This window comes from Excalfactoria chinensis, chromosome 10 (genome assembly GCF_039878825.1).
Source record: "Excalfactoria chinensis isolate bCotChi1 chromosome 10, bCotChi1.hap2, whole genome shotgun sequence".
Taxonomy (NCBI): domain Eukaryota; kingdom Metazoa; phylum Chordata; class Aves; order Galliformes; family Phasianidae; genus Excalfactoria; species Excalfactoria chinensis.
The window spans coordinates 13058518-13081658 of record NC_092834.1 but is presented as its reverse complement, the minus strand read 5'-3'; the positions used below and the strand labels follow the sequence as shown (position 1 = coordinate 13081658).

The 23141-nt window shown below is 38.5% G+C and overlaps 1 protein-coding gene across 1 annotated transcript in view; it reads left to right on the top strand.

The window, feature by feature from the left end:
- Positions 1–23141, top strand: part of MYO1E (myosin IE) — an 84076-nt gene that overhangs the window by 30250 nt on the left and 30685 nt on the right. The window contains 13 exon segments of the mRNA XM_072345869.1: positions 829–972; positions 3633–3722; positions 4617–4711; positions 10512–10599; positions 11649–11738; positions 12646–12777; positions 13858–13992; positions 15067–15199; positions 18515–18711; positions 19694–19774; positions 20108–20194; positions 21349–21435; positions 22539–22706. Of these exon segments, the coding sequence (XP_072201970.1) occupies positions 829–972; positions 3633–3722; positions 4617–4711; positions 10512–10599; positions 11649–11738; positions 12646–12777; positions 13858–13992; positions 15067–15199; positions 18515–18711; positions 19694–19774; positions 20108–20194; positions 21349–21435; positions 22539–22706 (1527 nt within the window).

Genomic DNA, 23141 nt, shown 5'->3' with positions numbered 1-23141 from the left:
ACTGAAACTGTGATGCTAAAAAAAGAGGAGGAGTACACCAGATGACTGTTACCCATTTCTTCCTCGACAGCGTGCATGGGAATTTATTAGTGTAAAATGTGCTCATCTCTGTGTTACTAATTTGAGAATCCAGACTTCAGATGCAAAAATACAAGAGTGCAGAACTCCATGAGAATTACCTGTCAGACTGCAAAAGGTGGTTTGGGGATTAGAAAGCATTTAATCTAGACTGGATTTAATATGTTTGTGGGTGCATCCATAGAAACCTACCTACAGTTCAAATCAGCTGGAAAAAAACAGATTTTGATTCGAACTGGTACAAATTGAAATGTCACGAGTTTTCAGTAGCATCCTGAAATAGTAGGCTCTAAGTGTGGGGAGAGATTATCTATTCAGATGTCAGTTATGCACCGTGACTAACAGCTCAGAAGGGGCTGTTCAGACACGCAGCCTGTCAGAACACCACTGAATGCCTTTGACATCAGTCTCACAGCTTCTTATGAGAGTAGTAGCATCAAATATCCAGTTTTGGATTAAAAGACTCAAGATGGAGAATCCAGGGTATCCCCATTTCACGCAGTTCACACGGTTAATTATCCTCATGACTAATAGTTGCACTGTAGGAGTCTAATTTTTGCATCCTTAACTTCTAAGTACTGTACCTCAGTGGGAATAATTTTATCGTGCAAGTTTCAGAATTGCCTGATGTTAGAATTCAATGTGAGCAATGTATTTTGGAAGCTGGAATTAGAGTGGGTTGCTTTCAGTTGTTTCATGCTAACGAGAAATATAGTAACCTAACTTTATACTTATTGTGTCTTTCTGCAGGGAAGCAAAGGGCACTACAGATATCACTGGCAGAGCCACAATGTCAAGCACAGCGGAGTGGACGATATGGTCCTTCTTTCCAAAATCACAGAAGATTCCATAGTGGAGAACCTTAAGAAGCGATACATGGATGATTATATTTTTGTATCCTTTATAGTATTGCTTTTAGTCGGGCCCTGCAGGCATATCATAGGAACGGTCTGGGTTGAAAAGGACCTCAAAGATCATCCAGTCTCAACCCCCTCCTATGTGCAGGGTTGCCACCGTGCAGACCAGGCTGCCCAGAGCCACATCCAGCCTGGCCTTGAATGCCTGCAGGGATGGGGCATCCACAGCCTCCTTGGGCAACCTGTTCCAGTGCATCACCACCCTCTGGGTGAAAAACTTTCTCCTAATATCCAACCTAAACCTCCCTGAAGGTTAAAATTAAGATCTACAGTGCTTTTAAGATACTGTTTTTTTATATGTGGTAGTTCTTGTCACTGTTGAATATAATTTGTAGCTCCATACATTTATGTGTCCTTGTGATCCCTCAAGCTAATTCAGTAGTGCTTCTTGCATGATCGCGAGTTGATAGGTTTAGGCCTCATAACATGTTTTGAGATGTTTTCTTCTTTACCTCCCAGATTCTAATGCTTTCACATTAGCATTTCTTCTATGACATAACCCTGTTTACAACTTGCTCTGAATCATGGGCTGATGAAAACACGTGACCATGTGAACATCTGTAAATCTGCAATGATTGTGTGATAAGTTTTTTTAACGATGATTAATGAAAATGTGAAAGATTTTAATAGTCAAATGTATAACCCAGCAAGAAAAACAAATTTCAGCACAAGAAATGTTTTCACTTTTGGGAATTTTATGTGGAAATACTTCCTTGGTGTAAAACACAAGTCACTGTTTGACTTTTAGCTTTCACAATGTAACATGAGCTACAGTAATCAATTTTGTAACCTGTAGTCAGTGGTGATACTGTTCCTGCTGCTTAGCTGGGTTTTGGTACCAGCTAGTAGCTTATGGAGAGCAGTTACTTTGAAGAGCTTAATTTCATTTTAGCAGAATAGGATCAAAATAGACCTTCTCCTATTTCTATATACTCAGACAGTAAAAGCTTTAGCAAGGACTGATAGAGGAGAAGTCATGTTGCAGCTGTGCTGACATTTCCATCTTGAACTATCTTGAACGTGTGATAGAGTTGTGAAGAATTTCTCCCACTGATTGTACTGGGGCGATCTATAGCACTCTTCCTGGTAGTAGAACAAACATTTGTGTCACTGTGAAGTGTTCCATCTTCCATGCACAATGTTCACAAAGTCTTCAGTGCTCGGTGCTGTTTATTCTTAGAAAAGTGAGAGTAGCAGCTTTACATAGAGATGTTTTATTTTTTCTCTTTTTACTGAAGCAGACTGTGTGCTTTCCAAGGGGTCTGGTGGTCACATGGCTTGTCTGACTCTTCTTTTAAAAGCATTATAAGTCATTTGTGTGGAGAAAAATAATCCTTTTGCAGTTCTGTGCAGGCTTTTTGTTCTAAACTGGAGACCATCTCTTGAATCTTTCAACTGTTCTTATGCCCACCCATGAATGAATATTCCTCTGTGCTACTCTGCGCAGAGATTACTGATTCTTCCCAGAAAATGCTGGTATTGTTACCAACAGAAAACTGTCATTTCAGATGTTTATACTGACACAACGAGTGCTTGATATGTTGGAGGCCCAGATGTTGTCACTCTTTGAATTAAATTTAAAGATAAATGAAGAAAGCGTTGCAAACTAATAATACTGAGATTACGTTTGCTGATTTATAGTTCTTCTGTGACTAACATGATACTATCTGGGGCTGTGGCACCAGCATAATAGGCTCTTACGCAGGCTAACACAGCAGCATAAATGTCTCAGTTTTCCTACTTAGGTATGAAGAGCTTGGATAGTAAGTTTATTTGTGAGCAATTCCAGCTTGTTCAATGGAACCAACAATACAGTATTTTGAACTCACAGACATGGATACACTGCGAACTCCCGACTCAAGGAACCAGTCCTGCCTGTAAAGTAGTTCCACTTGTTTCAGTTGTGTATATAACAATTAATTACCTACACTGTAAGTGCAGGAGAACATACAGCTGAATGTGGAACTGTGAAATACTAACATTAGGAACATCACACAAAATTCTGGGAGTAATAATAAACTGAAAGGTTTCATAGGGTCCCCTGCAGGATATGTATTCCAGGGACTGTTAGCAGCTTTGTCCATAAAATATCACCACAGCTCTGAGTTACCAAACTCCCTTAGAACTCCCTTAGCTCCCTGCCTTGTACACACAGCTGAGTAATTGTCCAATTCAGCTCGGTACGGGCGGTTTCCATCTGTCTGCACGCTCAGCACAATCTCCGTGAGATCAGAATGTGTCAGTACAGCTTATTCTGCGAAGGTCAAAACAATCTTTTCAGTACTAACAATACGGTCTCCTCTGTTACAAAGGAGCAAAGCAGTTCAAATATACTATTTCCTTTCTGTATTTTTGTTCAGGGAGTGTTGGACTTGGGCCTGTACTACATGTTCCTGTGCTTAACTTGTCCTAAAATAAATATTTTGATAATATGAGAGTATCCCACTGAATGATAGGTTTATATTTCTGTAAGCCTTCTAATTTCACTTTTATTAATAATTATTTTAACCTTTTTTATTTCTCTGTATTGTTTGAAGCCATATCCTATTGTATAATATATAGAATGCTGTTTAGCAGTCAGTGGTGATAAGATACTGCTACATAAACTGTAGTTACCTTAACTACTTTTGAATACAGACATATATTGGCTCTGTATTAATCTCTGTGAATCCTTTCAAGCAAATGCCGTATTTCGGGGAAAAGGAAATTGAAATGTACCAGGGAGCCGTAAGTAAAGCAGTCTGCAGTGAACTACAGTATTGGCAGGGGTGTAAATATTATTCCACGTGCTTAAACTTGTGGAAGTGTTTGTTTCTGGGTTTTGGTGGTATCGCATTATCCTGGGAGAGAGTGGCTGATATCCATCACCATATACTGAGTCCTCAAATAGAATTCCCTGGAACACAGAATTAGTGTCTCAAAATACTTGCATTGATTAACTCTAATCCATACCAGATTTTTCCCCTTGACAAGACTTTCCTCCTGCAAAAGCACTTTTTAAGCTATTGTTTGCTTGAACTGTGGCACAGAAACCAAAATTGGCCATTAGTGGATTTGAAGAATATGGGTAGAGATGTCACAAACCAGACAAGCAGAGTAGGAAAACTGGATGTCGGTTTTGAAAATAATGCTTGAAGAGTCTGCAACACAAGGACATTATGGACCTAAAATTCTGCTGTCTGCTCTGTTTGAGTCAGGCATGTCCATGGATAGAAGACCAGGGAAGCCATCCAGTTTGGGTGGGTGCAGTGGATGAGAATGATCCCATTACAGCACCAGGCTGTAGTGGCTTAGGTAGCTTATTGTTAGCATGTAAGTGTTGGTGGGATAGGCTTAAATTATATCATTTTATCTTGAGCAAGCACTATGTTTCAATTATGGGTGATTATTATAATGGAGCATTTACATACTTCAGGAGAGAATTATGGGTGAGAAAAAGATCAGTAACAAATCAGGCATTGATTTGTTTTAACCAAACAGAAAATCTTTCCTGTAAGTGGGTTTGAGAATTGTTTTTTTCCAGGAATATAGTTCTTCAGTTGAAATAAATTTATTTCTCTCTTTCTGCGTTGTTTAACATTATGCTATGTTGATAAATGTGTGCTCTATCTCCCTTTCTAGGCACAATATGAAAACCCACCACATATTTACGCTCTCGCAGACAGTATGTACAGAAACATGATTATTGACAGAGAAAATCAATGTGTCATTATTAGGTAAGAAAAAGATCTACAAGAAAATCGTCTGTCTTGTTCCTGTTGTAACTTCAAGAAAGGGAAAAGCTTATTTTTTAGTATACTAATAAAAACCACCTGAGTTCATGACCACTGAATATCCTGGGGTTTTCTAGGCTGGCTGAGTATGTTGTGACCCTCCCTTTTGTTTTCCAGTGGAATCCTGATAGCTTAACAGCAATTCTCTCTCTCATAGCCAGCTTCGTGCCCACCACCAAACAGCAATAGCTCAAGTGACTACATAAGAGTTAACAACTCTAGCAGCCACAGACACAGAGTTCCCCTTCTTTTCTATGTGTTTATTTGTTACATGATTTGTCATACTGCAAACTGGAAAACTGCCTGTTAGACTTACAGATGGTTTTCATGAGGGCATTCATTTTTCTAGGACACCATTAAGTTATTTCTCTGAAATCAGGTGACTTAGCCATTCATAAACTTAATTTTGTTTCATTGGATATTTCAGTCCTTTGCCCACGCTTACAGGCATCCCTTATTTTGTGATTAGAATGACATCGCAATTTCTAATGACTGGATATGGCTTAAAACTGAAGTATCATTAAATTCAGCATTTTGTTTCCTTACATGTTACTTTATTTCATGAAGCAGAAAGTGCTGATATTGCTGTCCGACCCAGTTCCTGAGATCCTGCAGCTCTGGTGTGAATTGGATGTTTTAGCTACATGTCTACTGCTCTGTTAATAGCTGCCAAGGACTGTACCACTACAGCCCCTAAGCTGCTGATTGTCAGAAAACAGATACAGCTCTGTTTGTTTGTTTTCAGTTCCACAGAAGTCTGCTGAGTGTGAGCAGCTTCAAATTGACCTTTCCATTTCAGTGAACCATAACTCTTTTCCACAAAGCTTTGCCATGTGGTTAAGGAGTGGTGATGACAGTATGGCTATTAGGAGGTGCTGGTTTGCTTATCTTCTTCACAGCTAGTCTAAGTTTGGGATTGATTCGCTGAAAATTTGCGTTGGAACAGAAGAAACAGAGCAAGCTAGTACAGAAATAAACCCAGTTCTTCCTTCTTTCCTCTTGTCACGTTGTTAGTCAAATTTGTTTGTTTTTTTTTTAAAGAGAGCTTTGCAGAGAGGGAAAGGGAGAAATCCTGTGTAGCCTGGGCTGGTTCGGTTGCATCTGGCTGACGGTGCACTTAGAGGCAAAGGAGTGGTGGGGAAGGGATTGCTGCACACTTGTCTTCCCACTGCAAGTGGTTGGGCACCTGTGGCTTCTACTTCCAGACCTGGGAAGGGATGTGTGTTCAAATCATGAGGAGCAGATTTCCAGGCAGGTGAAGGGAGGTCCTGGAGGTGTCATGCTGTAGTCAGGACCCTTTGTTGGATGTGGGGCTACACAGCTTTTGGCCAGGATGTTTAGTTCCTGGATTCTAACTGATGTATTTAAACACCGATGGAAAAAAGTTCCTCAGAAAGTCAGGGAATTAACGAGGAAAGCAGAACTGAAGGAAAATACAGTTCTCTGAAAGACTGAATAGCTTGTAACAAGTATATATACATATTTATGCAGTAACACTCATTTTGAAAGTCAGAATCTCATCATCCAGCTTTTCCAGGGCCAGAGAAGATTATTTCATTAGTGGAATAATTGCATATATGTGTACATGCTAAGAAAATTATATGTACCTGGCTAATTATTGCTGAGGAGCTGTGAGTTGTTTTGAATGGGTGTTAGCAGTGTATGCAGTGATGTTATTCCTGGGCTGGTTTCTGGCCGGGCTGTGTGCAGGTACAGAATGTGTGCTTCTGTGGGAGGAGGGAGCATTGCTTGCAGCTTTCTTCCCTTGTATTGTACGCATCAGGCAGAATTAAAAAGGGAGTTTACTCGTGTGAGCAATGCAGCCTTGCTGGAGTTTGATTTCTTATTGACTTTGTGGTACTGAGGCATAATACTTAATTGGAGCCTCTATTGAACCAAGCTCATAAACTTGTGGCTGCTGCAGCAGACTGTTCTGATTTCTTCCTCACTGGGAGTGGCAGCCCTTCCAAACATCAGCAATGACTTGTCCAGTCAAGATTTTAGTCACAAAGGATTTTCTTTTAAGATTCTTAATTCCTCTTAGTCTACCATTGTCTTTTAATTACAAGCATGGTGATTATGATTATTATTTTTTATTATTTTTAGCTCTAAATGTTTCTCCAGATTGTTGTTAAGGTGTTGCCTTTCTCTAAATTTGAAGACTTTGCTTTCTGTGACTTCTGCCAGGAAATGCTGCCTTAAAGCAGTTTGTCAGACCTCCTTGTTTGTAATTTTAGTTTACATTTTACCTCTGCGTGGCAGTGTTCAGGTGCAGTGAAACCGTATGTGATGGCTGCATACAGCATCTTAAATGTTACAAAGGTACGTTAATGGAAGATCACTTAGAACCCCAACATTTCAGTAAACAGCTAGTATATATCTTAAGTCTATAAAGACCAAAATTTAATATGAGATTTTTAGTCAAATTCTATATCTTGACTTTCCATAGGACTCAAATGACAGTTCTAAAACTCCTGTACATAAACTAACTGGAAATATGGCTGGATTTTGATGAGGGAGTGGTAGAAATGCAAGTCCAATGTAGTAAGAAAAATTAGTTTTAGAGGGGAAATTATGTCTGTGAAATTGTTACTGAGGACTCTGAACATAATTGGAGAAGGGGATTTTGTATGTAAACAATCTAAAAAGCTTATCCAGACATGATAAAATACTTTACACGCAGTTGTCTTTATAGATATTTATTATTAAAATTTCGACCTTGTCCTGGTTATGTAGGTAACTATTACATTGTTCTATATTGTTCTACAGTCAGGGAGATTATATTAAGTGTCACTCAGCAAATTAGTTTTAGAGAGAAGAATGAGGCTCTGTATTGGATCTTGCTTGTGTACTCTAATCAAAGGATTATATTTTGGTTGCTCTGGAAATAATGCCTCCTATTTATTTCCATGGAAAATACAACAGATACGAAGAGTATGATAACATTATTGATAGAGCAAATACTCAGCTACAAAGCACCTTTTCTCAGTGCCATTAGCTATGCATTTTTGCTGGTGATGAACAAGAGCCTGTGTGCTATGCTCATAAAAATCTGTACTAGCAGAGGTGCCCCATTGTCACTGTTGTTACTGCTGAAACTTGCTGCCCACCACGTTGCTGTGCCCACGTCTTCTGCTCAGTCACCATAAATGTTCAGCAAGCATTGATGAATGCCAGTGAGTGGGGTGCCATCTTTTCCACATGAAGAAATCAGTTCTACCCCTGTGCTTCATCTGCACTTCCATGTCAGTCACCGTTCTGTCAGACTGCCCCTCTGCTGCCATCTGTCACACAGCAACAACATGCAATGGAATATTGGTGGGAAGGTTCAGCCTCTGCTGCTGTACCACCACTATCCAACTCTGATGTTGTTGGCTGGCATAATAGAATAGGAGGCTTTACTTTCAGAGCTGCCTGCATAATTCCTCTGGAAGGGAAGGAAAGAAAGTAAGGAGGAGGAAAAAATTTCCTGTTGCTCACACTCTCATTCTGATTCCAGCTAATTAATAATTGACTTAACTGAACAAAACTTTGCTTTTCTGACATTGTGAACAGTTCTAGAAAAACAACGTGTCTTTCAAAGCATTCTTTTTTTGTAAGTGATTGAGAGCATGTAGTGTTAGAAAAACCTCCAAGAAAATTGCAGCTTAATCTGCTTCTTGCTTTCATTTCATTGTCATTATTTCAGCCTTGAAATATCTCTGTACTTCCAGCTAAAGAAATATTATTAAATCACCTTAAAATAGTTCTGGTAGCAGCAGAGCAGTAAGGTGTATGTGGAAAAGCTTCTGTATGAGAATCATTTCCCTATGAGAGCTGAGTACCTGATCTTACTGGTGGCAAGACACCAGACAGGAGACATCAGCTAAAATTACTTGAGTTCATAAATAATGTATCATCCTGTTCAGCAGTAATTCAGTTGGAGCTATTTACAGGTCTCTGACAAATAAGCTTTTAGTACTGAACATAGGGGTGTATGCATGTGTGTATTTGAATCAGACTGAAAAAACTCAGTCTTTGGGGCAAATTCATTTAATGTGAAGGAGAAATTATATGGAAATAGAGACTAGCAATAAAATGGAATTATGTACCTCCATATCACTTTCCAAGACAGACACTTTGGAATCATTAATGTAAACCATGCCTAAATTGAGCAAAGAGGAGAAGGATAATGAGAAAATCTTAATGAAATGTGCTATATTTTTACCTCTTGCTAAATAATATCTGTTAATATTCATTGAGTATTTGGCTCCAGATCCTTGTTAACATTCAGCAGAGAATGCGTATATAAACTCAAAAATGTGCTTTAGGATAGACTGGTTTGTCTGTCTTCTTTTACAGGCTAAGCAGATTTACTGTGAGTAAACTTTGGTTTGAAGAAGTTGGTTTTCTTATACTAGTCAAACTGTTGCTGGTGAGAGCTTCTAACAATGGTTTGCCATCTAGCAAACTCGGTCTGTGCCTCAGAATGCCATAGATGCAAATAGTACAGGCTTTCTTGTCTTTGTTAGGATGAGATGACTCTGAATGATAAATGTCCATACAGTTGAGATAATCAGAAAGTAATTTTTTCACCTTTTTGATCTGTGAAGCTGCGGGCAGGAAAGGATGCGTTGAAATGTTTCTGACAAAATCATGTCAGTACTTCTGTACTGTTTGGAAACTTGGAAGATGTAAGATGATATTTGCAGCTTGGCAGCATGGGGAGCTTCTTCAGAATTAAAGCCTTTGGAAATGTCTCCATTAGTCACACTGATAAGGAGCTGTGTGTTGACATTCTCAGCAAGTCCTTTTCCTGTGCAGGACATGCTGATGTTTCTTTGGCAAACGTAGCTAAAATTTGTAGAGGAAAAGATGTGTGCTTGATCCATATCCAGGAACAAGTAGGCACAAGACATAAGAGCCAACATTCACAGAAATTATTGAGGAGCATAAGGACAGCACAAGTTTTCACACAAAGATATCTGAAATATTTTTTCCTATGACATTAAACCAACATTTACACAAGCCTGCAGGAATGCTGCTCAAATGAGGTTAGCTGTAAGGTATGAACTAAAGCACTGAGGTTGCATTGCCTGGTACGCCAGTCATCTTTCTGTCTTGAGAAGCTCTTACTAATCGTGAGAAAACGAAACTACTGATGTTGTAAACGATGTTCACAATTGAACTGGAATATTGTAACGGAAGGAAGGAATTGTGAAAGCTAGTATGGAATATTAAGACTTCTTGTACCCTGTGTCAAGAGGTATAGGAACAGGAAGGTGGTTCTTCCGTCATTCAGGATGTGATTAATAACGTCTCGTTATTTCATTCAGGAATGCCAAAAACAAAAGATTGCTGAAGTGAAGTAGGCATCTGGCATGGCATTCAAGGCTTGGAGTTTCAAATGAGTTTGTGTGTTAAGATCTGAAGTCCCACTTAATTCAATTGGGAATTGAGTTATTTTGAGCATATTAATTTCTCAATTGATATTGTTTCTGACTTTGATTTCCACGGAGATTTTGGGATCCAAGCAGGATGTTTTACTCAGATCTATTTATTCATAAACAAATCTGTACTGCAGTATGGAATGACAGTCTGTTACCAACTTACCTAATGTAAAACTTGAATTATTTACTATTATTCATTATTATTGTATTGTTAGTAATAGGAAGGTACTGGTTGTACAGAATATACCCTGATTAACTCAATACATAGTTTTTTAAAAACTAACAGGTGTATTTTGTGTCTCGTTTTCTCACAGTGGGGAAAGTGGTGCTGGGAAGACTGTGGCTGCCAAGTATATCATGAGTTACATCTCCAAAATTTCAGGAGGGGGCCCTAAAGTACAGGTGAGTTGATACAGCGTAATACTGAAGTATGAGCGCAGTCTGAAGCTTGAGTGCACAGGCAGAACAGTACAGGTCTGCCATGGCAGGCAGTGGCAGCCAGTAGGCACTCTGCTAGAGAGTAAGAAAGATACTTTAATCGCTGTTCTTAGCCCTCAGAATAGAACAATCTCCTGTTAGTAGGTGTGTGGTTTTTTTTTCCCTCCTGGCTTGATACTCTATTGAAAACCGATCTGGCTTTTCATGTTTTCATTAATTCTACTAAATCTCTGATTTGTATGTATACATTTGAGAGCCAAAAATGGGAATATTTTTTTTTTTTTTTTTATGAGGCCACCCAATATCTGTGAAAGCTAGCTAAAACAATGAATAGTTCTTTTTCTTAATAACTATACTATTGGTGTCTGTCTACAGAAGAAGCCCATGAACTATAAAGCCAGTTGTCTTGTGCAGTTTCTTTTGAAGTAAAGTTCAGTCTTCTTTACATGGCCAAGCACACATAGGTTTCTTCTGAAGCCAACAGCTAGACCATACTTCCAACCTCTAGGATCAAATACAAAAGCAATAGTAAGACACTGTTTATGGCTGTCTCGGATAGCTGGGTAGCGACACCACTGTCCCTCAGACAGCTGGCCCAAGTTCTTGCAGAATCCTAAATTTCTTGCTGCTCAGACTTCATTGGTTGTAGTTTCAGACCCCACAAAAGATGTAAGTGCTTATGTGGAGGAAGGAAATCATTTAAAAACAAGAAAAAAAGCAAACCCAAATCAATTTACCACCTGTGTTGCTTTGCACAGCAGTGAATGGAAGGATCAGCTGTTGGCAGCCTCAGGCATTTTGTTAAATATTCTTCAAAAGGGAAGGAAGTAAAAACTCTGATAAGAGATTCTGTACCTCATCCATCCAAAAGGAGTTTTTCCTCACACACTTTTCTGCTTTTTCATAAATAATTTAGATTGTTGTGGTTTTCTGGAAAATTGCTATGAACTTAAAAAAAATATATATATATATATATATTTAATCTCTATTTCTTTTGTTTCCTAAAACTTTAGCATGTGAAAGATATAATTCTGCAGTCCAACCCTTTACTGGAGGCCTTTGGGAATGCAAAAACTGTGCGGAACAACAACTCGAGCAGATTTGTAAGTCTGTCTCCATTAGAAATGATTTTTCCAACTTCTGTGCTGCTACAAACACATTACTCAGGAGTATATTACAAGTTAAAGACATGTATACAAAATATAAAGTGTTTTAAAATATACAGTATATGTTGATAGGCCTCTGTTTCATTCTGCATAGATTGCAAATCTGTTATTCTTTCAGTACATGCTGGTCAAAAGTTATAAAATGTTTGGTCTGTAAGCAAATAGCAGTAACAGAACATCCAGGTCAGTAAAACATATGCAGCAATTTAAAAGCTTATTTTTAATTAATGAAACCATTCTTATAGTTCATTGATGGGATCTACCTTCATTATTACACACAGAAAGTAGGCAGCAACAATCTTCTGTCTGTCCTTGTAAGATTCTCAAGTTAATATTGAGAGTAACTGCTCACTAGCTAACTTGCTGTAGATTACACTGCAGAAAAGTTGCACATAGGCTTTACAAATTGGATATTTGTTCCTAATCCAATGTGAATTTTAATGTGATAAGTGCATCACTGAAAGGAAAAAATAATTGCTTTACCTTGCTTTGAAGCAGAACACTCTTTCTCACTGGTGATAAATATGCTAAATTGATTTCCATTATAGGTGGTCATTATGGCTTCCTCTATGCTAAGCAAGGATCTAAGCAGTGGGAAGAAGCCCCTTGTTTCATCTCTGCATTGGCATTACCATGGGGCATATTATCTCTAGTCTAGCTCTGTATGAACGAAGAAAGAAGGAGGATGTGATATTCAGGAATCTAAGCTTACATAATTCTTGAGCCAGCCAAGTCACTGCATTCATAAAGATCAATATGGTACTGATGGTCCTTGAGATGCAGTACAAGTAGTGTGTGATTTAATATTTACTGATTATTCAACAGCTTTAATTATTTATTGCAGGGGAAATATTTTGAAATTCAGTTCAGCCCAGGTGGAGAGCCGGATGGAGGGAAAATCTCCAACTTCCTGCTGGAAAAGTCTCGAGTTGTAATGAGGAATCCCGGAGAGAGGAGCTTTCACATTTTTTACCAGGTCAGAAATCTACAGCTCTGTGATGAGTTATTTAAAATAACTTGTACCAGTTTTTTCCTTTTGGTTAAAAAGTCACTGACAACAAAATGAGGTTATTGAAAGTACATTTCAAAAGGTAACATGGGTATCACTGGAGAACTTCATAGCATGTTAAGGCACCATCTAACACAGACTTACCTGCATTTCATCTAAAGAATGTACTTCAAATGCTCAGCTTGGTAATTGACTGATGACTCCCTTATGGAGAAGTCCCATAGAATATAATGGTAAACAAGAATTTTCCAACAATTCTCTCTATAAATTGACTTTTACAATTATAACTTTCTCCTCTAGAATTCTGTAGGATAGCTCTGAAATAGAAATTTAATAATGTTTTATGGGACGTCTAGGATAACATCTGTTGAATTCTTCAAACAGTCCCAGGTTTTTATGTTCCAAAAAGCTTATCTGGTCTTTGACGTGAAAGTTCTTCATCTGTTGAAGTGCTGCTAACCAAGCTCTACAAAACTAGAGTAAAGGCAGTGCAATGTAAGTAAGCGACTGTATGCAGCTTCATATACAGTTGAAGTGTTGTTCTGAAGATGGAAAGTTGAGTTGGAGCTAGAATTGCTCCAGAAGCTGTGCACCCTCCTTTTCTGAGGTATATAAACAATTTGCAGTTCCCTTTTGAATTTCTTCTGTGGCTGAGAAAGGCTTTTTGATGCAGGGAGTTAGAAAACCACAGGGTTTTGAATACTTTGTTTGGAGATTAGTTCATTCCTTCCTATCACTGCTGTACATCTGTCTTTCAGCAAGCATGTTGCTCTTGAGGATTTAGGTAAAATGTTGAAGGCTGACAAAGCAGCTTTGCCTTATCTTTGTGGTAAAGATAGTAGATGTTTACTAAACCATTTATGTGAATGGAAATAAGCATCTGATCTTTCAGGTCAAACTTGTGAAAGAATAAGAAGGTTACTAGCCTGGCACAGCATTATGCTTATCTTCTCCAGTAATTTCAGGCTCAGTCACCAGTTTCTGACCTACTTTATCTATGCTGAAAGTTTTTACCCAGTGACTAATGTGGAGATTTTTATTTTCTAGTTAATTGAAGGGGCTTCTTCTGAGCAAAAAAGCAGTCTCGGCATTACCAGTATGGATTACTATTACTATCTCAGTCTCTCTGGGTCTTACAAAGTAGATGACATCAATGACAGATCTGATTTCCAAGAAACACTGGTGAGTTCTTGACACTGATTTGTGTAGCAGTGGCTGTTTGTTTCATCGTCCATTCATAGCAGAGATGTTGGTGTGGGAATGACAAATTCACATGCAGGCAATGTACATAAATGATATTTTACTTGCAGAGAGTGTTTGTTTTCTGTTTGTCCTTTTTCATAACAGTGCAGATTCTTGGATTGTGTGCAGAAAAGCAAGTCTGTTAGGAATCTGCAGTTTGGAGAATGTGAAAATGGTGAGGAACTTTCATTAGAAGAAAATGTAAAAGAAGAGTCTATTTCAGCTTAATTCTTGATAGCACCTGATCTTCGCTTCCTGTTTAAAACAGCACAACTGAGAGGCTGCATGAAGGGTCTTAGAAGGCATGGAATGAAATCAGAGATTTCAGCCAGTGTTGTCAGTTCGCTGTGTGCTGTTTATGCCGGTTGTGTCAACTTTCCTGATCTCCTGTTACTAGAAATGTACTACTTAAAATAAGCATATTAATATGTCATCTTATTTCTATCTGTAGTACACTGAAATGCCTCCAAAAAGAAATACTTACGTCTAGATTCTAACTACTTTGGTATTTTGGAAAAAGTTACATTGAGAAGATATCCTGTAAATTGTCGTGTGCTCCAGAACCCAATGATGCAGTCAGGCATTTTCTTGTTAGTGGCTGAAATAGCCTAAACCAGACAGACTGTGCTGCTTTTGAGTTTTACAGTCATTAATCTCAGCAGATAAACCGTCTGTATCGAGGGAACTAAACTGTACTTTGTTTCACATTTTGCGATGAAGTTGTTTTCAGTGTGATGCTCAAGGGAAGGTGCTTGTTCTGCAACTTTAATTCTTGTGTATCTGCACGTGGTGCATGTAGATGCTTCTGCAGTTAATGGTTATAAAAGAAGAAAAGAGAAATGTTCAAGTAGGACTTCTGGTACGCCTTGAAATTTCAGGCTGTAATGAAATTTCATTGCTTAAGGATTGGAATTCATTTGAAAAACGTGGATTTTTAAAGTAAAAAATGTAAAAGGACTTTTATGGAGAGAGTCATTGAAAAGATTCTTTGCTTAAAAATTCTTTTCTTCCCAGCATGCAATGAGTGTGATTGGGATCTTTGCAGAGGAACAGACGTTGGTGCTACAGATCGTGGCTGGAATTCTGCACTTGGGAAACATCAGCTTCAAAGAAGTTGGCAATTATGCAGCAGTGGAGAGTGAAGAGTGTAAGTACCTCTGGAAACTGTGACAAGAATGGGCTGAAACCCAGGTGACATGAGCTGAACTCCCATTTTGAGCAGCTTATCCAAACGTAGGGCATCATTTCTTTGCAAGGCTGCTCATTCACATTTTTCCAAAACCAACAGTGGTCCCTGTTTGTCTAGTGCAACACTACTGAATTAAGAGGAGCGCAATCTTGAATTTAAGAAATCCTTTTCCAGCTGCTGAATATGAAGAACAAAACCTGTTTCTTACATGGTTTGTCAGACCGTATCCCCACATGGAAGCACCTGCCCACCTTCAGAGTATCCCGCATCACAGATGCACAGTCAGCACTTGGGAAGCTGTACACACACACACACAGAAAATATATCAAAATACACATCTTCCTTGTCTCTGATTTCTCATCCCATATGTTGTAATTTACATGCAGCTACTGTGTAAGTATTTCCTTATATGCATCATGCTGTCTTGGCATCAGCTCTTGCTGCTGTTTCATATCAGCTGGGCTGGCAACAGCGAGATGTTGAAAGATAAATAGAACTGCAGTTTGAAACAATTTTGTGGTGATTTCTACCTTGCATCTAATGTTGATTTAATACTGTTTTGATGTTTAAGCCCACAGTTAATAAGCAGAAATCTGCAGTAGCTTATAGATATGCATTTGGTCTCTTATTTCAGAATGATCTGTATTGGTTTGTGTTTGGGGAAGCTGCATCTGTTACTCTATTTTTAGGAAAACGAAATATGAATGAAGTGTCCTGTGCAGTCAGCTCCTCACTCAACTGTGTTGTTGCTCTCCTAGTCATTTTTAACAAACTGAGAAATAAAAATGACTGATTTGAAATAAAAATTACTAAAAATTTCTTAATTTGGGAGAATATTAATGGAGAAACAGCAAAGGAAACATTTTGTGGCATTTTATACATCAGAGTTTTTTTTTAATTTGCCTTATGGTTCCAAGTGTGCTGGCAGCTTCCATTTAAATCACGGTATTACATCTCTCAGTGAAATAGAGGTATTTAGCAGCCAAAAAAGAAGGAGATATCAAGTGTGCTTCATCAAAAGCTAACAAATGGAAAAGGCTGAAAATGTTACAGGCTGTTAAACGTGAATGTAATGGTATGGTTGATCCATGTACAGTGGATTTCTCTTGCTATAAGAAGTTGTGTGTTAATAATATATTGAAAATAAATTAACCGATAAATGAATACAGAAATTACTAATAAATACACCATACCTTAAAGAAACCACCAAAGAAATGACAATGTCTAGGGTAGTTTCTGCATTGTGAAGTGGAAAGTCGTGTTGATTAATCCTCACCCTGCTTTATTGTTTGTATTAACCAACTAAACAGAAAGGAGTTTACATCTAAATATAGCCTTTATAGTCAGGAAAGATGGAACGCAAAGCCAGGCTGCTGGCAAATCATGCTTTACATGCTTTACACTTCAGTCTGAAATAATCAGGAGTTCAAGAATTCTGCTCAGTGGAGTTCTTGTTATAATATATATAGCTGATTGCATGGAAACTGATGCAAAGGACGTTCTTCAAGAAGCCAAACCTCTTACTCTGAGTCAGACTCAACTGTACAGAGACTGTCCTCAACATTTAAACAAATACTTCCTTAAAACTGGCAGTGATTTCTGTCTGTTACAGTGCTTGATTATATTCGTGGTTGGGAAAAATAATCTTTCATTATTTGTCTTCCTTACAAATCATGCTAAAAGCTACTTGTTCTCTCTGCACATGGAAAACAATTTGAAACTGTCCCTCCGTATGCTTTGTTCGTACCAGGAGATGTATTTTACACAAACCTCATCGTTTCCAGCTTTTCTTTGTAGACAGTACATTGAAGCTATTTCACAGTACACCACTGATTACTCTTTGAGGATTGTTTCTTCAATTATCTGCATATCCCCACTTTAAAGTAATTTCTAGACCTAACAATGGAAAAAATCAGGCATGTTAAGAGTATGAAGTGTATCAAGTCATGTTCAGTTGTTCTTCCTTTCCTGTGAATTATTGCCACTGTGAAGGACGATTTTTGGATTAATGGTGGTTCTTACCATTATACCATCTTCATAAATCCTGATAGTAATATTGGCTACATGTTCATTCCAGCATCTTTACAGTGTACATGAGCCTATTTGGACACTACCCCGCAGTCTCTTCCCTTTCAAAAGATGTGATGGTTAACCATGTCATGTTCTCAGTGAGTTACCAGAGACCTTGCTGGCGACCCAGTTCTGATTAGTCCCTTTGTTCCTCTTCCCCTCAGGGTAAATTAATCACCTTGCTGATGGTAAGAAATCGGATTTTAGAAAGCTGCCAGTTATTTACAATCGAAATAAACAGTTTTGGATTAAAATAGTAAAGGGTTCGAAGAATCATCATGCTGTTCTATCACAGATGTGTAAAGCTCAAGTGGCTGCTGCCTTAGTGGTTGTTTTGTGTCCTCCTTACACAAGCAGTGAATCTGAAAGCAAAGGAAGATGGAAGAAACATCACTAGAGGATTATTGTGGTTTAGTGGAGGTGCAATAGTACCTCCAAGAACTGCCCTTGGGAGCTATTTCCATATGCTTTCAAGCAGTTCCTCTTGCTGTTCCATCCGCAGGTACCACCTGCACCATGTGCTAAAGATGCAGAGAACGTTGGATTTGTTGCTGCTTCATGCACAGATTCCTGCTTTTCTGCTTTGCTTTTTATGGAAAGGGAAGCCAGAATTTGTGAAGTAGCTTCAGAATAAGGCATTAGAAAAAAGGAAAAAGAAATAAAGATCATGGGAATTAAGGTTTTGTTGTTGTTGTTTTGCAGTATCTTTAGAGGAAGAAGGGGAAAGGATTTTAGAAAGCAGCAGTATTTTCTTCATTCTATTTTAAACCTGTCATGGCTTACAAACCATTTTCATTAGCTTCATTTTCATTCTGATTGTGAGCTCTGTGTTTCCTTTCCATCACATCCAAACATACTGTCTGTATGGTTGTTTTAACCACGCAGTTCGTAGATAGTGCCTCAGCTTATATGTTTGAAGGGCTGAAGGTACAGAAATAGCTGACTATTTTACTTCTTTTATTATTTTACTTTGAAGTTGCTTATCTTAATTAAAATTCATGTATATAAAGAACTGGAAATTTCCTTGGGGAGCTTAGGGGAACATTTAAGACACAAATACCTTTCTTTTTTTGAGCCACAAAGCCCTCGTGAGGTCTAATACTGCTGTTTGTTACTAGTGATACCGCTTTTTTCTTCTTTCCTTTTCCTTTGCATTGGTGCAGTGTGCAAATCATAATCCAGCAACTCTGATCTTTTTTGCAGTTTTGGCTTTCCCTGCTTTCCTCCTGGGAATTAACCAGGATCGCCTAAAGGAAAAACTGACCAGCAGACAGATGGACAGCAAGTGGGGAGGCAAATCCGAGTCCATTAATGTAACACTAAATGTGGAGCAGGCTTGCTACACCAGGGATGCACTGGCCAAGGCCCTTCATGCCCGTGTTTTTGATTACTTGGTGGACGTAAGTTGGATTTCCTTCTGTTGAAGTGCTGATAGAAGCACACTGGGATTGTATCTCGCAGAGCTCTTCTTTTCCACCCCTTTTTCAGCACGTGCATGTTGCTTTGCCTAAGCCTTAGCAGTAGCACTGAGCAGTGCAGAGGGAACATGACCACAGCTCACATACAAGACACAGATTTTATGGCAGATGCTGCACTTTCTTTGAAGCAAATGAGCTGTGCTTTCAGCACTGTATTTGTTCAGTCTCTTGCCACTACTGCCCTGTTCTGGTGTCTCCTTCCTGTCAGCATCCATACTTCTCTGAAAGGGGTCTCGCTTTCTCCTGTATAGTTGAGCATTTTCAAATGGGCAGAACTAGTGGGTTATGTTACAGGCCTCCTGCTATCCTATCCCAGCCTCCTGCAGCATCCTGATGTTGTGGCATTTGAGCAAACACTCCAATTCCATTCTCCATGCTGGAGTACTCTGACCAAGTGACTCTAGCAGCTGGATTGGTGGGGGATAAACCTTACCTTTGGCTACGGATGTTAGCAAGATGAAGCCTAGTCTGCTGCTTGGTGGTACTGCTGGTGCATCACAAGTCTCCCTCATTGTGACAGCTCTGAAATTCCTGCTATGTGGAGTAATTGGTAAAAAGACTCATGTTGCTATCTGCAAAATGCATCAACTATCAGATCTGAAGCTGTTTTTCTGTTCAGTTTTTTTTTTCCTCTACTGAGCCCATTGCTGCAAAGGAGAAAGGCTTACAAGCACAAAGTCTGGAAGCTTACTGACTGGAAGGCAGGACAGTGTCCTGTTAATTCTCAAGCTACTAGTAATGCTTTATTAAAAAGGAAAGTAGAATACGCTATAATATATACATATTCAATTCAAATGTTATTTATGCAGAAATCCTTTTTATATAAGGATGTGTGGATATGAGCATATGATTTAAATATATAAAATTCACTTTGTTTTTACATGTTGTGTTTGGTTTTTTTTAGTCCATTAATAAAGCTATGGAGAAGGACCATGAAGAATACAACATTGGTGTCCTTGATATTTATGGCTTTGAAATATTCCAGGTAAGGGTTTGAGTTGATTTGACCTGAGACACTTTTTGTTATTTACAGAGGAAAGAATCCAAAACATGAAAGACAAACTTACGGCCAGAGTAAAAGGGAAAAAAAAAGCCAGCTTTAAGTTCTCCCTGCTCATGTCTCAGTAAGCAAGAAGTACTGATGGATGTTGAAAGAGGTTAACTCACTGATCTTAAAAGATCTGAGATTACATGCCTGTAAAATCAGAAACCCATCTGGCACTGGCAGCATTTCCTTACAGCTTCTCCTAATATTGCTGACATAAGAACTAAGAGTGACTACATGATTCTAAGTTTCAGTTGTTTCCTTTTTCTGTAGAAAAATGGATTTGAACAGTTCTGCATCAACTTTGTTAATGAAAAACTGCAGCAGATTTTTATTGAGCTGACGCTGAAGGCGGAACAGGTAACCACACGTTCATTGCTTTTGCCTTCATAGAACAGGCTGTCATTTTCTCAGCTGGTGGAAAAAGTGAGGTTTCATCATCTGTTAACAATAAAATTTGCCTTGGTAAGCTAGAGAGAGAGACACAAAAACAACCCAAACTGTAGCTGTTGGCTAACCCTGAGAATGTAAACCGACTGAGTCCGTTATACAGTGTACTAATGAAGTCATATGACTGCCTAGACTTGCTGCATACTGACTCACTCACAGAAATGGAAAACTGCAGCTTCATTCCATCCCTGTGCTTTCATTGGACGTGGCACAGAGTTAAATGGGAATACTTCATTTCCTCCACACTCCTTTTTTTAATATATATGAAATAGATCACTGAGGTAAATGCACAAATACTTCTGAACATGTTTGCATTTCTCTGCTCAAACTCTCACTGTAAAACTGCTCTTTATGTGAATGTGAGCTTTGGCATGGGAGGGCAGACAGCACAGCTGGGGCAGTATTGCATACAGTGTGAGCTCGGGCCTGGCACCAACTTCAGGACAAGGATTTCAAGAATGCACACAGAATTGCCTTTGTGTAAACATGACTGATCAGTGCAGTTGAGCGCACGAATGACCTACCTGCTCAGTGTCTAGCTGCACTCTTACATCTGCAACTAAGTGGGTTGAGTCAAATTTCAGTATGTTCTTTTTCAGTCCATCTCTATATATCTGTATGGTTACAGTAAATAGCATACAGAAATAAGAACAGTTGTCCCCACTGTTTATGTCCCTTTCTGAATGCGGCGTTTTGAAGATCTGATCTTTGATACACTGTCCCAATCTTCATGACTTTTAAAATAGTTTAGGATATGGATGCTGACTCAAACTCATTTTGTTTCAATACACAAAATGCTTTGACAGTGAATGCACAGGAAGAAATAGTCCTGCTCTTTTTGGTGACTGCTCGAGAGCTATGAATAGCAAGAGTGTGGAGAACAGAGGGGGATTTTAGGTCAGCTCTTAGTTGGTAGAGAGCTGGATTTAATCATCATGTGGATCATTCCTGCTCCTACCCAGTAGCAGAGTTGATTGGTCTTTCTAAAGACAAGTAGTGTAGAGTTTGTAAGGATGGTGTGTATTGGGCAAGGGAATATTTGCATCTTTCCTCTTACTTAACAGGAAGAATATGTGCAAGAAGGAATTAGATGGACGCCAATAGATTACTTTAACAACAAGATAGTGTGTGACCTCATAGAGAACAAAGTGGTAAGTACTTGACATAAACAAAGGGAAAAAAACAGCAAGATTTTTCTGTAAAATATCTGGGCAACTGCGTTGCAGTCAAGAGAAAAATGCAGATACTGTTGTTTAGTAACTGAGTCATACTAAGCCTATATATAAGTCTTGCATAAGATATTTTATAAGATCCTGCAGGAGATCTAAGATGTATATTATTTAAGATAGTGGCCAAAAAGAGAACCACAAGATGGGATGACTGATAAATGTGTCTAAAAAGTTCCCTGTTTGGAAATTACAACTTTAGCACTTTAAATTTGTTAAGAGTTTCATGATGTATTCTTCTGTATGTATTAGGTAAGGCTCTCTCTGTCCCTCGGGTGTGTGTTTTGCTTTGGGAAAGCTACAGTAGCAGCTTCTTTTGAGGTTCTGTAACAAATGAAGCAGAAAGAAGTGAAGAGAAAGTATTGGAAATTGTTGTAGCTAAAAGAAATGTGTGTGTCTTTGCTCCAGGGAACATCCTGCAGCATAAATTCCTTTCTGTTAAAAAAGAACTTGTTCAAGTGTTCTTTAGGATACAGGTAGTTCTCATACAAGGCAATAAATCTTAATAGTAATTTGTGTAACACATTGCCTTGCACTTTAAAGCACTTCGTATTTCACCTGGCTTCTGCCTGCATCAAGATAACTAGGAAAAGGATTGGATCTCGGTCACAGTCTTAGATTTGTTTGTCTCTAAGTTTGTCACATTGCAGCAAGTGAGTTGAAATATTTATTTCAAACATGGCTTTATTTTTTATTTTTATTTATTTATTTTTTTGGTGGAATAAAAAAAAAAAGGAAAGGAAAAAAAAGAAAACCGATTACTTTGTGAAGTAATTAAAAACTGATTTATTTATTTTAAACTACAGGCAACATTTTCCCCATCATTTCCCTCTCTGTCACTGGCTTTACATGGACTTGCATCTCTCCTTAAACTATTTGTGTGCCAGAACTCTGCAGACTGATGGTGTTTCTTTTTCTGCTGTGTTTTAGTAGTGAATAACATTCTTCTGGGGTAGATTTTGGGGGTGGGAAAGTCTTTTTTCTATCCCACCCCGCTCACTTTCTGTTGGTTTTCTCAAATGTGTTAGAATCCCCCAGGAATTATGAGCATTTTAGATGATGTTTGTGCCACAATGCATGCAGTGGGAGAAGGAGCTGACCAAACACTGCTTCAAAAACTCCAGATGCAGATTGGGACTCATGAACATTTCAACAGCTGGAATCAGGGATTTATCATTCATCATTATGCTGGAAAGGTAATGTGGAAAATCGTCACTGAACTCTGCATAATGTACTTATAAAGAAAAAGCAAAGGGAGAGAAGTAGCTCTAGCAAGTTATTCTGATTTTAAGTAGCCAAATTATCTCAGGAGATATTGTCTTCCTTTCACAACACAGGGATCTTGTGCTCTAATGTACATTCCTTACTTAGGAGAACTGTCTGAGCCTTGCTGCTTTAAAACCCTCCTTGCATAACAGCAGTAAGTTTTAAGCATCCAGGCATTTTAAAATGATCCTTCAGTGATGATATACCAGTCAAATTGGAAGTGTTCTGTCTTACTTGGGTGTATGTCTCATACTACTCATCGTTTCCTGCTATTATATTTAATAACAGTACATCGTTATGCAAAATATTTTTCTCGTATAAAGTTCAGCATTACATTCAATTGCATTCTGTTAACTTTGTAGGTT